This window comes from Lissotriton vulgaris, chromosome 11, assembly GCF_964263255.1.
Source record: "Lissotriton vulgaris chromosome 11, aLisVul1.2, whole genome shotgun sequence".
Classification (NCBI taxonomy): Eukaryota; Metazoa; Chordata; class Amphibia; order Caudata; family Salamandridae; genus Lissotriton; species Lissotriton vulgaris.
In genome coordinates this window covers 64,332,316-64,353,310 of record NC_141699.1, presented here as the reverse complement: position 1 = coordinate 64,353,310, position 20,995 = coordinate 64,332,316, and the positions used below count along the sequence as shown (strand labels likewise).

The 20,995-nt window shown below is 45.0% G+C and overlaps 1 protein-coding gene across 1 annotated transcript in view; it reads left to right on the top strand.

Moving 5' to 3' along the window:
• Window positions 1-20,995, top strand: part of LOC147678979 (carbonic anhydrase 15-like) — a 175,767-nt gene that overhangs the window by 66,811 nt on the left and 87,961 nt on the right. The window contains exon 3 of the mRNA XM_086942696.1: window positions 13,826-13,996. Within this exon, the coding sequence (XP_086798822.1) occupies window positions 13,826-13,996 (171 nt within the window). The remainder of the gene's footprint in view (window positions 1-13,825; window positions 13,997-20,995) is intronic.

Below are 20,995 nucleotides of genomic sequence, written 5' to 3'. Positions count from 1 at the left end.
ACCATCAACATCAACCTAACTACAACATTCACCATCCCTGGAGACACAACCTCTACCGCCTGGTCATCTTTCGACCCCGTCCATGAAGCTGAGGTCCTCAATCTAATCGCATCCTCCAAACCCTCCTCCCACATCCTGGATCCCATCCCCGCCCAAATGGCCAAGGACTTCAAACTCACCCTTGCTCCACTCTGGTGTAAAATCATCAACAGCTCCCTAAAATCTGGCATCATCCCGGACTGCCTCAAAGTCGGCCAGGTCACTCCCCTCCTAAAGAAACAAGGTCTAGACCCCAACGACCTAAACAATTTCAGACCAGTCTCAAGTCTACCCTTCCTAGCCAAAATCCTAGAAAAGTGCCTACTACGCCAACTCAACAACCAGCTCGACAACATCAACCTTCTTGATCAAAACCAATCAGGCTTCAGAAAAGGCTACAGCACCGAACCCGCAATCCTGAACATAGTAGATGACATCCGCAACTCCCTTGACTCGGATCAGTGCTGCATACTCATCCTCCTTGACCTGTCAGCGGCGTTTGACACGGTTGACCACAAGCTCCTCATCAAGGCCCTCAAAGAACGAGTAGGTGCGGACGACGTGGTCCTGAAATGGTTTGACTCCTTCTTTCAGAACCGCTTCCAAACAGTAAAAATAAAATCCTTCACATCCGAACCTCTCCCAGTAACCAGAGGGGTCCCCCAAGGATCCGTTCTCTCCCCTCAACTGTTCAACATATACATGGTCCCTCTCACCACCATACTGAAGAAAGCCAACATTCCTTTCCATCTATACGCGGACGACACACAGGTCTACATAGAAGCTACTTCCTATAACGACATTCTAAGGCTCAACAACACTCTAAGAGAAATCCAAGACTGGCTAGGATCAAATCACCTCAAACTCAACCAAGGAAAAACAGAGATCCTCCTCATCTCCAACAAAGACAACAACCCCCAAATGACCGAATGGGTGAAAGCCATCGACATTCTCAAAGGAAATCTCACCCTGACCAACTCAGTAAAGTCACTAGGAATCACCCTGGATCATAAACTAACTATGTCTAACCACATCAAGAGCTCCGCGAAAAGCGCCTTCCTTAACCTGAAACTCCTCAATAAAATCAAACCTCACATCCCACAAAAAGATCTCCAACAAGCCACCCAAGCACTGGTCCTGTCCAGACTGGACTATGGGATCGCAACCCTATCCGGCACAGCCAAATCCCACCTAGCGCCACTGAAAACCACCCTCAATGCAGCAGCCAGAATGATATCAGGTGCAAGGAAATTTGACCACATATCCCCCGCACTCAAAGATCTTAAATGGCTCCCAGTGGAAATGCGCGCAAACTTCAGAACAGCCTGCCTAACACACAAAGCCCTACACACAGGGAAACCGGAATATTTAGCCTCCAAGCTCAAGAAAGCGGGTCAATCAAGAAATCTCAGAAGCTCGAACTCCCTACTACTCATCCCCCTGAAAACGCGGAAACAAAAAACCGCCAGCCGCTCATTTGCCGGCAACGCCCCAAAAATTTGGAACTGCATCCCAGTGGACATCAGAACTACCCCCTCCTTTCCAGAATTCAAGAATCGTCTAAAAACCCTCTACCTCAACAGCGCGTTCCCGAACTCTACCTCTAGAGCGCAACATGGAACTCGCACTACCTCGAAAACACTACCTCAAAACCGCCCCCCACGCGGAAGACCTCTATGCTAATCTATGAACTTATACGAACCCTGTTTATGTTATACTGTACTATCTTCGCACCTGTTTTTCCCGGACTAAATGTAAAGCGCTCCGATACCCTCGGGTCTGGCCAGCGCTATAGAAAACTCCAAAAATAAATAAAATAAAATACATCCATGAATGGAGAGAGATAAGGGAAAATGTAATAAGAGCAAAATATGGTACTAGGAAAATGAATGAAATAATGAATGAATGACTGAATGAATGAGGAGTTCATAGAGCGTGTACTTACCCTGAGGTATCCTAATGGATTGAGCAGTTAAGCAGTGACTGAAAGGGAGTGATAGTCCAAATGAAGTGGATCAGTGTAAGAAGGATAGCAGAGAGGAAAGAGGGCAGAAATGAGAATATAAAAGTTAACAACTTTAAAATTGACATGTATAGACAACTTTTCTGCCTCCGTACCTGCGCATCACAAGCTCAGATAAGGCTGATTATTGGTAACCTTTAAAAATCACTTCACATGAACATGCTTTATGTAATTCATCAGATACTTGGATGGTGATCAATTCTGCACTACTGTGGTAATTTGTATTTGAATCTTTTAAATTTTGTATACTTTTGCAAGAAGCCATTCGATACCAACGATTTAATACTGTTTTTATATATGTTATTGTGTTACCTTGTATCTATGTCTTTTATGATGAATTAATCGAATAAAGACTTCTTGAACTGAACTGATCAATACAAACAAGACTAGTTGTAGGCAATCTTATTTTGGAAAATACTATTCCCTGAACCTAAAACATAAATTAATGAGGGATTGGTCTGGCATGTTCCAACAAAAGATCTGGCCCCGCCTGAGTTGGTCCTCCTGACAACATCAAATGTAGACTTTGTGACTACAAGCGAGAATCAAGTATGCATGTGCCTTGCATTTGTTCTATGCTTATCGATGAATGCAAAAAACTGTTCCTTGCTCCTCTCAACCAACACAAGGCTTGAACTTTTAACTAAGCCCTTATCCTCTGCTTGATCGAAGAAAATCTACAGTTAAATACCAGATTTGTCAAGTTTATGGACCTGGTGGAATCCTAAAGTGCAGGCAAAGGGCACCAAATAAAAATGATTTATATTAACTAGTTTTAACTTTTATGTAAAGACAACGGGGCTGCCTTGAAAAGTGTGGGTCGGCCAGAGACTATCTGAACTCAAACATGACCTATAACTAGGGTTTCCAGTTAAAATCGAATTTAACCAATAAAATACCACCGAAGGGAATATTTGATTTTCTGGAGAAATTAGAAAACACCAGATTTTGCTCCACTTTTATTACTTTGGTGTCTAATCAATATAAGTGCAGCCTCTATGTCCAAGCTCTTTTCTATGATGGATGCTCAGCTATCATCCTCTTGGGAACTGATGTGTTACCTAATATAGGGGCATATTATCAAGGTGGTTTATCTCCGCTTTTTTGGCTTTAAAAGCCAAGAAAGCGGAGATAAAATTATCTCCCTATTACCTAGCTGTTGCTAACACCAGTTAGCGACAGCTAGTAGGAGATAGCGACCATCTTGGGCCCCACTTTGCATGTCAGAGAAATTTATCACTAATGACATGCAAAGTGGGCGTGCCAAGATGTTAGCTGCTGGAAACAGTCGCTAACATCGCTATCTCCTATTACCAACTTTTTGAGATATTCGCGCTAAGCGCGAATATCTCCAAAAGCTAACACCTGCCCTGAGCAGTTCTTAGCCATGTTATCCAATGGGAGGTGCATAACATGGCTAAGGGCATTAGCTCGCTAATGCATGAATATCGCTGACTTTTCAGCGATATTCATGCATTGCGGCCGATTTTTATCGCATTCGCGATAAACCTTGGTAATACCAAGGTTTATCTGCGATAAAAATCGCCGCAGGTCGGCGATACATTTTTGTCTCTAACCAAGCAATAGCGATAATTATCGCTATTGCTTGGTAATATGCCCCCCTAGTCTTTTGAGCATCCACAAGGCCTCTGGAACAACTGGACTTCCCAGACCTTCTTCTACTCCCGTTTGGGGGCTTAGCTCACCATAAATGGCTTCAGCTCACTTCTTCCCACTGCATGCTGCTATACAGTGGTTAGTAGTTTTGCAGTCAAGTGGATAAGTTCACCACCACAATATCCTCTTCTTTCACAGACAGAAGGATAGAACTTTGCCTTCTGAAAGCTCCTTAATGAAAGCCCTCCGGTAAGTGGTTGAAGCCACCCTTTTTTTTACAGAGTTTCTATAGCGCAAACTTGACCCGAATCGGGGTCAGAGCGCTTTACATAGCACCAGTTGCATTACATGAGGACACATTTATTTTTGTTAGGCACGGGGAGATTAAGTGATTTGCCCGGAATCACAGTATGGTCAGCATCATTGCCGAGACTTGAACCCGGTTCCCCAGATTCGAGGTCGAGCGCTCTAGCCGTTAGGCCAATTGAAGTGTAGTAGGGCACAAGTCAGCACTGCCCATCAGGTTGCATTCCACCAACTGCCACAGCCAGAATTCCAACCTGGACCATAGCCCACATAGTTACACATTCCATAGTATAAAGCCCAACAACATTCAGGCATCAAGATTGTAGCAACAAAGATCACTGTGGAAACAATGCCCAGGAAATCAATGTCCTCTAATAAATCACTGTGAGGAACACTCATGTCCTTGGTTTTAAATTATGATGGTAAGAAAATCAGACCTATTGGTGCTGATACCCGATACAGAACAAGGACCATATCATGAACATATGAACATATTCAGCAACCATGTACAGTCCCAGCAGTAGTCTTTGTTCTGGTGTTGCTGAAACTTCCTGCCAATGGAGCATACATAAACCTAAACTTATTCTGTGAGTTAGTGCATGAACCGCAGACTGGCCAGTTCAGAAACCTGCAGAGGCAGCTACAGCTCTGCATCTCCTAGAATCGGCTGCAGACAACAGTTTGAGCAAAAATAGGGTCATGGACCCATATTTACCCTGCACCAAAGTAGAACATATTTATTTATGAGGATCACCAAGTTCAACTTTCATTCGTGGTGTCTCCGTGTCAAATTGAAGATTCAAAGTTATGGTGCTGAAACAAGGCCTGACACTTGGCAAAAACACCTGCTCAAATCAAGCAGACAGACAGTGATTTAAGCCTGGTCTGGTGGCTCAATGGACTAATGCGTCCACTTTTAGGGGCCTGTGTTCAACCTCATGGTCACAGGTTCAAATCCCGGTGGGTTCACTCAGTGTTTCATCCATCTGAGGTCGATACAATGAGGTCCATTGAGTTGGGTAACAATAAATATCTGTTATTCAGCGCCAAGATACCTCTGGGTGAAAGTGCGCTTTATAAATACTCATGTTATGTTGTGTTATGTTATGTTATTAAAAGGAAACCTGTAGAGCTGTGCTCGTTCCTTCCCCGAAAGCAAAGAATGCCCTAGAACAGTGAACGCTGCACAGAACACAAAGGCGAGAGCCTTGGGCGACTCTTATCCATACCTGGCAGGAGCACAGTTCCCACTCTTCTTTCACATAAACAAAGGCCCGCGCGCTTATCAATGCATCAATGCATGGCGGTCCTTGGACTGGCTTCCAAATAAACAGAAAACCCCATAGGCATATCCCAGTACAAACTGTTTTTGCTGTGATTTTTTTAGAGAGCAAAAAACTTGTAAACACTGATAACCACCGATTTTTATATTATTCGAGCACACTGAAAAAAATAGACCAGAAAACACTACAAATAGAACCTGAAAATAGCAAAGCCTACCTATGTCCAATTTATATATGATGGAATTACAGTTTTGTACTCAACATGTTTATCAGTCACAAAAGATGGTTTTATGCATGCTGGCTTTTATTATCTGATGGTATATTTTATTACTGAGTGAATTAATAATTGTAATAGTTTTAGATAACTATACAATAAAGACCAACTCTTTTTTAAAATCTAAAATATCTTGTGTTGGGCAGACCGCGCATTCCAAGAAAGTGCCCACAGAGCAGTAGGTTGTGGGGCATCTGCTGGAGACTGTATAACAAAAACTAGGACTTGATGGAGATGGGACAAGGAACGCGCCGCACAGTCATTTTTGCATTTTTTTTTATATTTCACCAATATTTGTGATTTGAGTGATTGACCTAGAATTGGATCACAGGTTTCCCATTTCCAAGGTGGCACCTCAGCCAATGGCATTCATCCTTCCTAGAGACGCGGGAGATGAGAGCGGAGAAGGTGAGGGGTGGACCAAAGATCAACACCCAGGTTGTGAGCAGACCAGGAAAGTAGGAGAGTTCGAGAGATGGGAGAGACTGGCATGGGGAGGGTGGCGCGCAGAGCAGTGGGGCAGGTGACAGCTGAGCTAGACTGCACCGTAAAATCCTACATCACACATGACCAGCTGTTACAAACACAAAGCCGCACAATGCAGACATTTGTACTTTTTGGCCAGGGCTTAATTTGTAAAACGATAAGTGCCAGGGTCCTCGTCAGGACGCTACTCCAGCTTGCACAACCAATTGCCAGTGGTAGCGCTTCCAATTACTGTACCAACGCGCAGTGCTTGAAATGGAGAAATAGAAGTCCTGGTACTCTGACACAGAGGACCCGCCTGTTTCTGAGAAGTGCCGGTACTCTCCAATTAAAAGTATTACGTTTTTCTTGAGAAGTGCAGGAACTCTCACTCTCAAAATAAAAAAGTGCCAGTACTCAGTACCGGACAATTCCGGCCCATTTATAGCACTGCCAACACAACTTCTAACCGTCACACTCATACAAGTGTGACAATTCAGACTGTTCGAGGAGGCCCCCACAGCTCAAAGAATGGCCTGAGAGCAAGTATTAGTTGTTGTCAATGTATATTGAGGTCATAAACAACTGCTGTTCTGCTCATCTTTAAATGATGCAAACTGCTCCACCATGTGGCAGGTGCCGAGTACCGGAAACCACCGGCTCATCTTAAGCACTGCTTCGGGGGGGAAAAACACAGTTCGCACCATTTTTGCTGCTTTTTTCATGGGGACTGTAGTATGTGCTCCAATCTAAAATCTTTTCACCAGGTTAAAATGTGGAGAAGCAAGAAGAAAATTGATTACACAGTGTGCTTGCTGTGTTTCATTCTATGACACAGAGAATATGTATGTCTGCACTTTTTTAAAGATTAAGGTAATACTATGCTATAGCAAAAAAACTTTTCTTCGTATTACATAATTAGCAAAGTTAGTACAAAAGCATTTTCCACTATTTTTTCTGTATTTGTAGACTTGGAAGCCTTTCCTAAAATCTCGGCTGTACCCGTAAAATGACAGTAAATATGTTGGGTATCTTTAGCAATGACTCCACAATCTATTTGTTTTAAAACTCTTTCAGTATGGACTAGAATAAGATTATATGATGTTGCAACTCAAACAATTGCAACGCATGCTTTTACAACACAGTCTTTACATCACAACTACCATTACATCTCATTATTTTTTCAAAGCATGACATTACAACACATTTTTTAAAACTACCATTACAATACATGCCATTACAACTCATTCCATTACAATGCATACCATTACAACGCATAATACTTTTAGGGCAACAGTAGGGTAAGTGTTGGATAGTATAAGGGTAAAAATGACTATTCCCTAATACCCAAAACCCCTACCCACCCTAAAACTAAAAAATCTCCTTCTGATAGATACATCTGCCATGTGGATTCCTCACCTTGTGAATATCTCCCCCTGCGTCAGCGACATTCGGAAATTCTTTTGTAGCTTCGCGCCGACGTGGACCCGGACGCCATAGAGGCACGGCATCGCTTGCGACTCCGCTGACGTCACTGACGCCTATAATAGGCCCACGCCGGCGTGATGACATCAGTTCCCTTTATTCCGCGTCGTCGACGCTAACGGTTTTCAGGGATCGTCTGTAGCCTTGGCTGTAACTTTGTTACTTGCTATTTGTTTCTAGTCTCTTTGTCTTCACTTTCTTTCGACATGTCTTCGAAGAGGACCGGTTTTAAGGCCTGTGGAGAATGTAATAAGGTGATGTCCATCACAGATCCGCATGAATGCTGTTTGTGGTGTCTGAGCTCCGACCACGACGTCGAGGACTGCCAATCCTGCAGGAAGATGACTCCAAAAGCCCTCCGGGAAAGGGAAGCAAAACTTCTGGTAGCCAAGTTTAAAGAAGGAAAAGAAAAGAAGAAATCAAGATCGCGGACTCGACGTTCGAAGTCAAGGTCTCGCTCGAGGTCGCGATCGGATTCGTCCTCAGCCCATACTTCAAGGTCTTCGAGGAAGAAGCATAAAAAGAGAACCCATGAATCCCGACATCGATCGAGAAAGGAGTCGGTTTCCAAGCCGAAGTCGCAGGTGAAGCTGGTCGAGAAGGTGGTTTCTTCGGCTTCGGAGGAACAGGATGCCGAGGCTGAGGCGTCGCATGCGAATTCTCCGAGTTCGCCGAAGCAGAAAGCTGTTCCATCTCCGGACCCATCCCATCCTTCAGGTCGGGAGGATGAAGGTGAGGAGGAGGTGGTTGGAGAGGGAGAGGCTCCGCTGCCCGAAGGTCTGTCGACTCCGGTGCACCAGCCTGAAGAGGAGGTCGACGTCACATCGACTCCGCGTCCTCGAGATCCGCCTGGGGGTTCGTATCCAGCCTTCCCAGGTCCGGGTCAGGATCCTTCGCATTTTCTGAATGCGATGTTCGGAATTTATTCAAGGGCTATGTATCCCTCTGGGGCTCCTTCTGGTCCTATGGGTCCAATGGCATATGGTCTGGGTGTTCCTCAATCCTATGCACCTGCGCCCTTTATGCCCTTTATGCCGGCTCCGACGCCGCATTGGCATTATCCGAATCCGGCGAGGCCTTCTACTCCGAAGCCTTCAACGCCGAGGTCGGCGTCACCGATTCCGTCGACGCCAGTCCCTTCAACTTTGAAGCCAAACCCTGATCGACGTCGTGGATCTCTTCTTCGTCCGACGTCGGGTTCGACTCCGGCACCGGCTCCGTCGGAGTCGATTGCGGATCCGTCGGCTTCGATTGTGAAGAAAAGATCAAGGTGTGAGGCCCAGAGGTTGATGGAGGAGGAAAGATATCGTGAGGAGAATCTGGAGGAAGGCGAACTACAGGATTCTGAGGATCCTTTTGAGGACCTTTCTGTTGCTAGTGGCCTGGAACTGTCACCTGATTGGGACCTTGCTTCGGTTTCTGATGAACCCTCAAGGGATGTGATGCCTTATCATGTAGTGATAAAGAAGGCTGCGGGCTTGTTGAACATTGCTCTTCCAACTGCAGAATTTAAATCTAATCTGCTCACGGAGGTCCTTCATTCACCTTCTTCAGTGTCTGAACCATTGTTGCCTTTTAATGATGCCTTAAAGGATCCAATTTTGGAGATTTGGAAAAAACCTGTATCGGCTCCTGCTGTGTCTAGGGCAGTAGCTAGGAGATATAGGACAGCTCCTGAAGACCCGGAGTTTTTATCCTCTCATCCTCTACCAGAGAGTTTGGTGGTGCAGGCTGCATGTTTCAAAAGATCTACGGGTGCATTTCCGCAGGTCCCAGCGGAGAAGGAGTCAAGAAAGCAGGATCAGGCTGCTAAGAAGGTTTTCTCTTCTGCCAGTATGGCTTTGAAATCCACGAATGCTACCTGCTTGATGGGGCGTTACATCCACGCTCTTATGGACACTGTGAAGCAGTTGGTGCCTAAGGTGCCTGAGGAGAGTAGGAAAGACATCCAGGAGGTAATCTCTGATACTCAAGCTGCAGCAAGGCAGGTTATTCAAAGTAGATAGGACACGGCGGACTCTGTGGCTAGGGTCATGGGTTCTTCCGTAGCCACAAGAAGAGCTGCATGGCTGAAGTCAAGTGAGTTTTCCACAGATGTCCAGGCGGCATTGATGGATCTTCCTTTTGACGGGTCTGGATTGTTTGGGAAAAAAGCGAACACTGCCTTGGAACGCTTTAAAGACAGCAGGGCGACTGCGAAGTCGTTGGGCCTTCAGTCCAGGGGCACTTTTGGTAGACGTTCAAGAGGATTTGGCAGATCTTCTTTTCAAGCCTATAAGTCAACCCAGCAGCAGCCGCAGCAGCAGCAAAACACGTTGTATAGATCTTATAGAGGCAAGCAGAGGTCCCGGGCTCGGGCGGTAACGCTTCCTCCTCCTCCTCCTCTTCCCCTTCCCAGCCCCCAGCCTCCGCAGCAAAGCAGCCCTAGATCCGCCGTTCCGGGTTATGTGGGCCCAGTGGGGGGCCGGCGTATCCATTTTCTTCAAGATTGGGAATTGATAACATCAGATCTTTGGGTTCTCAATCTTGTAGAGAATGGGTATGCGCTTCCTTTTCGGGAGTTTCCCCCAAATTATCCTCCTTGCCAGGGTTATTGTTCTGAGGACCACCTGTTTCTCCTGCAGGAAGAAGTCCTGGCACTGTTTCGAAAGGGTGCAATAGAGGTGGTTCCGGAGCAGGAGAGGGGTCAGGGATGCTACTCCCGGTATTTCCTGATCCCCAAGAAGGATGGCAGGCTTCGGCCGATTCTGGATCTCAGGGTCTTGAACCTTTTCCTGAAACAGGAGAAGTTCAAGATGCTCACCCTTGCTCAGGTTCTTCAAGCGCTGCTGGAAGAAGACTGGATGGTGTCGCTCGACTTGCAGGATGCGTATTTATATATCCCAATCCTGAAGTCGCACAGAAAGTATCTCCATTTCACGGTTGGGTCGCAACACTACCTTTTCACGGTCCTTCCTTTTGGTCTTACTACTGCGCCTCGAGTCTTTACCAAGGTGATGGCAGTGGTGGCAGCACATCTCAGAAGGTCAGGGATACCTGTATTCCCGTATCTCGACGACTGGCTGATCAAAGCGGAGTCGCCGGAGAAGGTGCTCCATCATCTGAAAATGACAACTCAGTTGTTGTACAGGTTGGGTTTTTCGATAAATGTACCCAAGTCTCACCTGGTGCCCTCCCAGCAGAACCTGTTCATAGGTGCAGTATTGGACACTACTGTATGTCGTGCATTCCCTCCTCCTCAAAGGATTCGCGACATACAGGAAATGATTCCTTTGTTCTTCAATGGAGCGGTTGTTCCAGTCCTGAAGGTCCTTCGTCTCCTCGGTCTGATGGCTTCTTGCATTCTATTGGTCAACCATGCACGCTGGCACATGAGGGCGCTCCAGTGGTGCCTCTGCAGGCAGTGGTATCAACACAATGGAGATCTCAGGGAGTCAGTGAGAATCTCCAGAGAAGCTGCAGCGGATCTATCTTGGTGGAGCGTGGAAGGCAATCTGTCGCAAGGAAAGCCTTTTCAACTTCCTCCATCGGTGGCCACGGTAATAACGGATGCATCCACTCTAGGGCGGGGTGCTCATCTGGGGGATCTGGAGGTCAAGGGTCTTTGGTCTCCGGAGGAAAGGTTGCTTCATATCAACCTTCTAGAGTTGCGGGCGATGCGTCTGGCGCTCAAGGCCTTCCTCCCTTCCCTTTGCGGTCGGTCGGTTCAGGTCCTTACGGACAACACGACCGCGATGTGGTACATCAACAAGCAGGGAGGAGTGGGGTCGCAGTGTCTCTGCAGAGAGGCTCTGCGTCTCTGGTCCTGGGTTCAGGACCATCAGATTTGTCTGATGGCGAATCATCTGGCCGGAGTACAGAACGTTCGTGCAGACAGTCTCAGTCGGCAGTTTTCGGCCGATCACGAGTGGAGGCTTCATCCGGAGGTGGTTCGTCACGTCTTTCGGACGTGGGGGACTCCTCGGGTGGACCTGTTCGCCACGCTGGAGAATGCTCACTGCCCGTTATTCTGCAGTCTCCAATATCCGATGCAAGGGGCCTTGGGGGACGCGTTTCAGTTGAGTTGGGAAGGACGACTCCTTTACGCGTTTCCTCCCATACCTTTGATTCCTCGGGTTCTGAGGAAAATTCGCCAAGACCGGGCCCAGGTCATATTGGTCGCCCCGGATTGGCCAAGAAGGGTGTGGTACTCAGACCTTCTCCACCTCTCCTCTCACCCGCCGCTCCGTCTCCCTCGCAGGGCAGATCTCCTCTCCCAGATGGAGGGGCAGGTTTTACACCCCCACCTCCAGACCTTACACCTTCATGCCTGGAGATTGAACGGGGCAACCTGAGTGCTTTTTCTCTCCCGCCTGACGTGGTGGATGTCATCTTGTCAGCCAGGCGTGACTCCACTAAGTCCATTTATTCATATAGGTGGTCTAAATTTGTCACTTGGTTTGGAGAGAAGTCTTTAGATCCTTTGAGAGACCATTTATCTGATGTTCTTCAGTTCACTCTTTCTCTGGCGCAACAGGGGCTTGCTGTTGCCACAGTGAAGGGCTATCTTTCTGCGCTGTCGGCATTTCTCTGTATGCCTGACCATGCGTCTCTTTTTAAGTCTCCTGTTGTTCTTAGGTTTTTGAAGGGCCTCACAAATAAGTTCCCTCCTTCTCCTTTCATTGTGCCTAAGTGGGACTTAAATCTTGTTTTGACCTTTTTGATGGGTGCTCCCTTTGAGCCTCTCCACAAATGTCCTATGAGGCTTTTGACCCTTAAGACCGTTTTCCTCGTTGCAATAACCTCGGCAAGGAGGGTTAGTGAGCTTCAGGCTCTTAGTTCCAAGCCCCCGTTCCTGTCCATTCATGCTGATCTAATGGTTCTTAAGACCAGGGCTGCTTTTCTGCCTAAGGTGGTAACTCCTTTCCACCTTGGTCAATCTGTTACCCTCCCTACCTTTTATCCTCCCCCACACCCTTCCAAAGAGGAGGAGAGGTTGCACCGTCTGGACCCCAAGAGGGCGGTGTCCTTTTACCTGGACAGATCTAAAGACTGTCGGTTGGATGACCAGCTCTTCATTGGCTTTGCTGGCTGCAAGAAAGGAAGAGCGGTCCATAAAAGAACTTTATCAAGATGGATTGTCCTCTGTATAAAGATCTGCTACTCTTTGGCCGGTAAGGAACCTCCAGAGGGTATAAGGGCACATTCTACAAGAGCTAAGTCGTCAACCTCTGCATTGGCTAGAGGTGTTCCTGTAGAGGATATTTGTAGGGCGGCAACTTGGTCTTCCCTCCACACTTTCGCAAAGCATTACTGCTTGGATTCTGAGGTGAGGAGGGACGGCCACTTTGCACGCTCTGTCCTTCAGGATTTTCTGGTTTAGAAGAGTGGACACCCTCCTCCGGGAGTGGGGACTGCTGTGGGACTCTATTCACAAGGTGAGGAATCCACACGGCAGATGTATCTATCAGAAGAACAAGTTACTTACCTTCGGTAACGCTTTTTCTGGTAGATACAATATCTGCCTGTGGATTCCTCACTGACCCACCCGCCTCCCCGTTGTCCACTCTTCTATGCCAGTGTTTCTATTATGTTTTTATTTAATTGTCAAATGTTATATTGCATTTACTTCACACTGTGTGTGTTACCTTGATATTGGTACTGCGTATACTGTGTTTATGTCTACTGTCATTGGTCCGTCCGTGTGCCTCGAAGGCACGGAAAAAAGGGCGGAACTGATGTCATCACGCTGGCGTGGGCCTAATATAGGCGTCGGTGACGTCAGCGGAGTCGCGAGCAATGCCGTGCCTCTATGACGTCCGGGTCCACGTCGGCGCGAAGCTACAAAAGAATTTCCGAATGTTGCTGACGCAGGGAGAGATATTCACAAGGTGAGGAATCCACAGGCAGATATTGTATCTACCAGAAAAAGCGTTACCGAAGGTAAGTAACTTGTTCATTACTTACCTTATAATGCGTTGTAATGGCATGCGTTGTAATGGTATACGTTGAAATGGCATGCCTTGTAGTGACATTCATTGTAATGGCATGCGTTATAATGGCATGCGATGTAAAGGCAGTTGCGTTGTAATGACTGCATTGTAAAGGTTTTGCATTGTAATGACTGCGTTGTAATGAATGTTTGCCCTAGAACACTTGTTTGCTCTAATTCCTATTACATCAGCTATTAAATTGCTCAAATAGTTGTGCCTTTATTTTTGTACCAGTGCAAAGTTTCTTTAACATGGAGCGAGCCCTCCAGCAGGGCCATCAAACGCCCACCCCAAAAACACAACACAAGCCCAAAACCTACCGAGTTAACCAGCCAACCAACCACTGCTTCTCTACCTCCAGGTCCGCCCCACTGGAAGGATATCAACCACAACTGCGGGGGAGAGAACCAGTCACCTATCGACATTGACAGGTCCAAGATCAGCAGAGACCAGGAGCTGGGAGACATTGTCTTCAATGGCTACGACAAGGCACCCCCGGGCAAGTGGAGGATCCTGAATGACGGACACACAGGTGGGCGGAGCTTGGGCACATCTCAGATGTCATGTTTGTGTCGAATGTGTTTGTCAGTTGCACACTACAGCACTTGATTGTTTCTAGGCGCTCTTTGGTACATAGCTCATATGTGACATTTTAAACATTTGAGTGAAATTATGAGTGACATTTCAATGACTATGAGTGACACTTTCTCGTGAGCAAAAATCATGCAATTAAGACGAGGGAAACTTATAAATACCAGAAATTACAGCCAATTGAGCAACAAGAAACTCCAAGAACTTCTTGAAACTGGTGCAGAGACCCAGCAATGGAAGGAGACTAATCCTATTGCTCCTGCCTGTAACCGGACTGTACTGTAAACAAATGCATAACCATGAAATCACACAAGTTAAGTTTTTCAGCAGCAGTACTTTATTAAAATTCTGTGTACATATGCTGACATGCACAGTTTTTTTTAAATAAACGCATGTCACGGGAGGCAAGCGGCTACATTGAAGTTAACAGCTCTGAGCTCTTGCTGAGTGTCACTTTTCTCTTGTAACACACTGTTTGCTACCTCCTACATTTTGTTTGCTTTCTATACTTGCACAAGTGCCACCATTGCCTACGTAACGTTTGTTCTTGTGTTTGAGTGTCTGCCAGTTATTGTAGTATTATAGGCTCTATTTGTTACTTTGTACGCTTTTGTAACTTGCACGCATGCCACTTTTTCCTCCAGTATTACCGTTTGCTATCTCTTGTATTTTGTTTGCTCACGATTGTCACTTTTGCCTCATGTAACTTAACGTTTCCTTTTGTGTAATTTGTTGTCTCATAATTTTCTCCTCATGTACTGTTCCTATTGTGAAGCGCTCTGACACCCCGGGGTAAAGTCCGCTCGGTGGGGCTACTCGTCCACCCTCATTTCCCACAACCCCTCTGTGGTTTCTTTATGTCCTTTTGACCTTGCAATGCCCAGGAGTATTCCATATGGTAATCTACAAAGTGTTCCTATCCGTACTCAGTTTGACAAGATAGTCTGAGTTTTACCCCTTTCTCTAATCCCACTGCCATTGTGTTATAGTGGTTTCACACCAAGACAACATTAATTATCTCTAATCCCTGAAAACATGGGTTTGCAAGAAAAGCCTGTGGACGGCTAGGTTCTCAGCAGCCGGATCCTGGGGTATTACTGGATAGCATTTTAGCTGTGCTCAAGGGGCCTTGCCAACTTCCTTGCTTTACCCATCTGTCCAGTTCCACGATCACTTGTTAAAGAACTCTTAAAAGAATGAATGCCTGGCTCGAGGTGTTTGATAGATAAACAGTCAGATGCAGCCTTTTAAGAACTACAAAATAATTTACCATTGCCCCTGTGTCATGTAACACAGGTCCAACCAGAAAATGGTGCAGAGTGAAGGGGTTTCAGAGATGCTCTATAGAGTAGGCTGGTGAGCTGTATGGTGTCTAGGTTACACGCCCGCGGAATTTAAGTCCATGGGCACCTTTTACCTGGACTTCACTCCAGCCTGGTGATAAGGGTGCATCAAGAGGGATTGCAAAAATAAAACCTGTCCCACCGAGCGACTCATCCTCTGACCCTCCCAAACTATTCCCGCCTGCACTCCAGGGCAAGCATGAATGAATGTAGGCAGCTGCAGGAGGTGTTATGTGCTGTCCCCTCTTACCAGCAGCACTGGTGCTAATATTTTTAAAGACACAGGCAAAATGACAGTTTGCCATTTGGTGCCACCCTCCCCTCGCTACAATGCATTTGTTGTAATCTGGTGGCCTCTGGCAGTGGTTCTGTAAAGTAGTTGCCTGCAGTGACCTTTATGTAGCAGTTGGCGGAAATGGTGTTTAATAGCTGCCCTGCATGTTCCAGTGCCTCCTTTCTTCTCGGGGGCAACCAATTGTATGGTAGATGTATATAGCGCTTAGAACCCCTGACAAGGTGTTGACGCGCTTTGCTGATTGGCGACACACAGCTCTGCGGACTCCAGAGTTAGTTTGTAGTGTTTCTGCCGTAGAAAAGCTAAAAGCAAGGTTAATCTGAAAAGGCATCACCAACAAATTTGTGTATGCAAGCCTCTTCTTTTTCTGTGATTTCTCCATAAATGTATGTCTTCATACCTCTTTCTCCGTGCTTTCTTGTTATTGCAGATATGCATATCTTCATGCCTCTCGGTCTTTCTTCTGTATCTCGCATAATCACATATTTAAGTCTCTCTGGGGCATATTAGCAAGGGCAATATCGCCGCTTTAGCAGAACTTTTTCCAGCTAAAGCGGCAATATTTTTATCGCCCTATTACCAAGCTGTCGCTAACAGCAGTTAGCAACAGCTTTTAGGCGATAGCTACAGGTTTGGGGCCCACTTTGCATGTCAGCGATATTTATCGCTAATGACATGCAAAGTGGGCGTACCCAAACTGCTAGCGACTGAAAACAGTCGCTAACACAGCTATCGCCTATAAGCAAGGCAGGCGAAGCGATTAAAAAAATCGCGCTAAGCGCGATTATCGCTATAAACTAACGCCTGCTAAAAAGTTGACTCACCCGTATAGTCAATGGGGGGTGGATTATCAGATTAAGCCCCCATTGGCGTTAATGCGAGAATATTGCTGGATTTCCAGCGATATTCTCGCATTTCGACGCTATCGCTGGATATTTTAGCACAATGGAGAAAAACGTTGCTAATAGCATGTTTTCTCTGCTAAAATATCCAGCGATAGCCAGCGATAAAAAAAAAGTCGCTAACCACGTTTAGCGAAAAAATATCGCTATTTCTTGGTAATAGGCCCCTCTGTCTTTGTTCCGTTGTTGTCTGGCGCATTCATATCTTCAAGCCTCTCAGGACTTGTTTTGCTGTTATCGCATATTCATATCTTCAAACCTCCATGGCCTTGTTTTGCTGCTATCGCATATTCATATCTTCAAGACTTTCTGTCCTTGTTCTGTTGTTATATCGCATAGTCATATCTTTAAGGCGCTCTGTTTCCAATTCTCTCTATGCATTTTCTGTTATTATCTTGCATGTTCTGTTATTATCTCGCATGTTCTGGTATGATCTCGCATATTCATATCTTTAAGCCTCCTGTCCTTGTTCTGTAGTGATATCACATATTCATATCTTCAAGCCTCCTGTCCTTGTTCTGTATTGATATCACATATTCATATCTTCAAGCCTCCTGTCCTTGTTCTGTATTGATATCACATATTCATATCTTCAAGCCTCCTGTCCTTGTTCTGTATTGATATCACATATTCATATCTTCAAGCCTCCTGTCCTTGTTCTGTATTGATATCACATATTCATATCTTCAAGCCTCTCTGTCCTTGTTCTGTAGTGATATCACATATTCATATCTTTAAGCCTCTCTGTCTATGTTCTGTAGTGATATCACATATTCATATCTTCAAGCCTCTCTGTCTTTATAATTGTATATTTATGTCTTCGTGCATCTCTGACTTTGCTCCGTCATAATCTGGCTGCTTCATATCTACAATTCTCTCAGTGCATGTTCTGTTATTATAACTTTCCTTATTCTGTCCTTATCACATATATTCCTATCTCCTAGCTTCACTTTCCTTCTTCTGCCTTTTTCACATATATTCCTATCTTCCAGCCTAACTTTCCTTCTTCTGTCCTTATTACATGTATTCCTATCTTCCAGCCTCACTATCCTTCTTCTGTCTTTATCACATATATTCCTATCTTCCAGCCTAACTTTCCTTTTGCTGTCCTTATCATATATATTCCTATCTTCCAGCCTCACTTTCCTTCTTCTGTCCTTATCTCATGTATTCCTATTTTCCAGCCTCACTTTCCTTCTTCTGTCCTTATCTCATGTATTCCTATCTTCCAGCCTTTACTTTCCTTCTTCTGTCCTTATCACATATATCCCTATCTTCCAGCCTCACTTTCCTTCGTCTGCTCTATCACATATATTCCTATCTTCCAGCCTCACTTCCCTTCTTCTGTCTTTATCACATATATTCCTATCTTCCAGCCTAACTTTCCTTTTGCTGTCCTTATCATATATATTCCTATCTTCCAGCCTCACTTCCCTTCTTCTGTCTTTATCACATATATTCCTATCTTCCAGCCTAACTTTCCTTTTGCTGTCCTTATCATATATATTCCTATCTTCCAGCCTCACTTTCCTTCTTCTGTCCTTATCTCATGTATTCCTATCTTCCAGCCTCACTTCCCTTCTTCTGTCTTTATCACATGTATTCCTATCTTCCAGCCTAACTTCCCTTCTTCTGTCCTTATCTCATTTTATTCCTATCTTCCAGCCTCACTTCCCTTCTTCTGTCTTTATCACATATATTCCTATCTTCCAGCCTCACTTCCCTTCTTCTGTCCTTATCTCATTTTATTCCTATCTTCCAGCCTCCCTTTCCTTCTTCTGTCCTTATCTCATATATTCTTATCTTCCAGCCTTTACTTTCCTTCTTCTGTCCTTATCACATATATTCCTATCTTCCAGCCTCATTTTCCTTCTTCTGTCCTTATCTCATACATTCATATCTTCCAGCCTCTCTTTCCTTGTTCAGTACTTATCACACATATTTATATCTTCATCACTCCCTGTCCTTATAATACATATTCATACCTTCATGTCTGTCCTTTTTTTTCATTCTTAAAAAAAAATCATATCTACTTTTTTCTGAAATATTTTGCCTTAATTATTCTAGCAGGTTTTGTTTTCATTACTCAAGTGTTTTTTTACATATTCTAAATATTTTATACCAGAGTCCAGATTTATTTAAAATATATGATGATGACCTCCATTTAAGATCTAGAGATTCTTCTTTAAAATATATGAAATCACCAAGCAGTACAATTCAACATAGGTAATTTCATAACATACATTAGGAAAAAATAAAATAATAATCGGTCAGAGTGGGAGGCCCTGGTGGAAACCTTAGTGCTCCTTTTACATATTTTGAGAAACTGTCCCTGAACATTCACATTTTATGCTGGCTGGGGATTGAACAAGACATATAAATAATCCATGCTGTGAATCCTAGGAATCAGCCTTTACAACGCGGACTTTTAGCACGTGTGCCGTTTCCCCGCAAGCTGAACAGTGCTTGCCTTAACCAAGCATATTCGTGGGTAAGGCAGTAGGCGTTCTAGCTGTCTGAGCGGTCGGGGAGAGGAACTGAAAGGATAGCTGCAGGAAAGACTGGGACGTGGCGTGGTAAGTGGGGTTTTAGGGGTGGGCCACGTTTAGGGCTCAGGGCGGAGGACTGGGGTCAGGGTAGGTTTTAGGGTGGGGAGCCTGGGTTTTAGGATAAAGGACATAGGGGGAAAGGACAGTTTTCAGGGCTGGTGGCAGTTTTTAGGGCTCAGGGGGGGCTAGGGTTGGGGTAATTTTTTGGGCTGGGGTCGTGTTTTTTAGTTCAAGGTAGGAGGTTGAGGTAGTTAATTAGAACACAGGAGGGCTGGATTTTAGGGCTCAGGGAAGGGGGGCTGGGGTGGTATCTTTATCATGCATATACCTTTACCAAGCATGCCTTTACAACGAAATTCATTGTGAAGGCATGCGTGGTAAAGACACAGTCGTTGTAAAGACCGCGTGCTTAAGGTATGCATGGTTTAGGCATGCATGGTTGTGTCATACAACCGTGAAGCCTGCAGCCCAGAATTACACTGGTTGCAGTTGCACTGGCACCATCTTCTATCTTGCCAGATGTCTTTGACGGTTTTTAATTGCAGTCTGTCTCTGTCAGCTTCCTCTCTACCTGAGAAACTGCACGGATGTCTTACCATTTAGGAGAATGCTGAAAACTTGGCTGTTCTAGACTCATAGTTTTATTCCTTTCCCTTCTCAGGATAGCAGATAGCGCCAAGACACCCAAGGGTAACAGACGCGCTTAATCAAATAAATAACATAACATAACAAATAAACATAAATCCCAGGGACATAGTTTAATCTATGGGTTTGGGGTATGACACCGCTGACCTGAATATTTGGTTTGGTAGGGTATACACCCGTTACAACGCATCTTTTACAACTACCTACTATTACAACGCATCTTTTACAACGCATACCATTACAACGCATTGCGCTGGGGGGCGCTCTAGGATAGGGAATAAGTATAATTTACTATCCAACACCTTCCCTAGTGTCCACGGGGACTGGAGTTAGAATAGTAAATTATACTTACCACTATCCAGCACCTCAAAGCGCTATGCGTTGTAATGGTTTGCGTTGTAATGGTCGCGTTGTAATAGTAGGTAGTTGTAACGGTATGCGTTGTAACATGGTACATCCGTTTGGTAGTTGTATCCCGAGGTCCTGAGTGGCATATCATCTATACAGGGTATTCCCATTGGACAATAACTTTTTAAAATGTTTGCCTTCCATGAGTTTAAAATGAACTAACAACTAAATAAAATACATTCCATCCCAAATTTTAAAATTGTAGGTACCTTCACTTCCTACACCATTGAAAGGTTCTAGAGATGTGTATGGTCATCTGCTTAATACATAACACTGATTCTGTTTCCATGTGCAATCACTCCCCTAGATTGTTTCTTCGTCTGAGGCAAAGAGGGCAAATTATATGGGAAGCCCAGCCCTGAATAGGCATAATTCTACACTTACTCTAATATTTATTGCACAGGTATGAGGTTAGTTTTCACCTTTCTGTGTCTGAGCCAAGGTCAATTCTGTACTCTTTGTCAAACTGACCTTGAGATATGGTTTTGGAGAGTAGGGGAACAGGGCGTCCCACCCTCCCTGGATCCAAATGGGCATATAATACAATATTGCAACATCATCAGTGTGCAAAAAGATATGGAAAGGTTGCCCCCACCAGTTTGGGTGGGTGCATCTCAATATTTGTAAAAATAGCAGTAAATTATATGAATATAATGAAAAATTAAGTGGGGGGGGCAACATATCTTGCTTCTTTCGGTCATTTCGGATTTCTTTTCTGATAAGAGTCCTTTATCTGCCCCTTGAAACACCTTACATCATGTGTAGGGTGAGGTTCTATAATAAGGTGGGGGTCTCAAA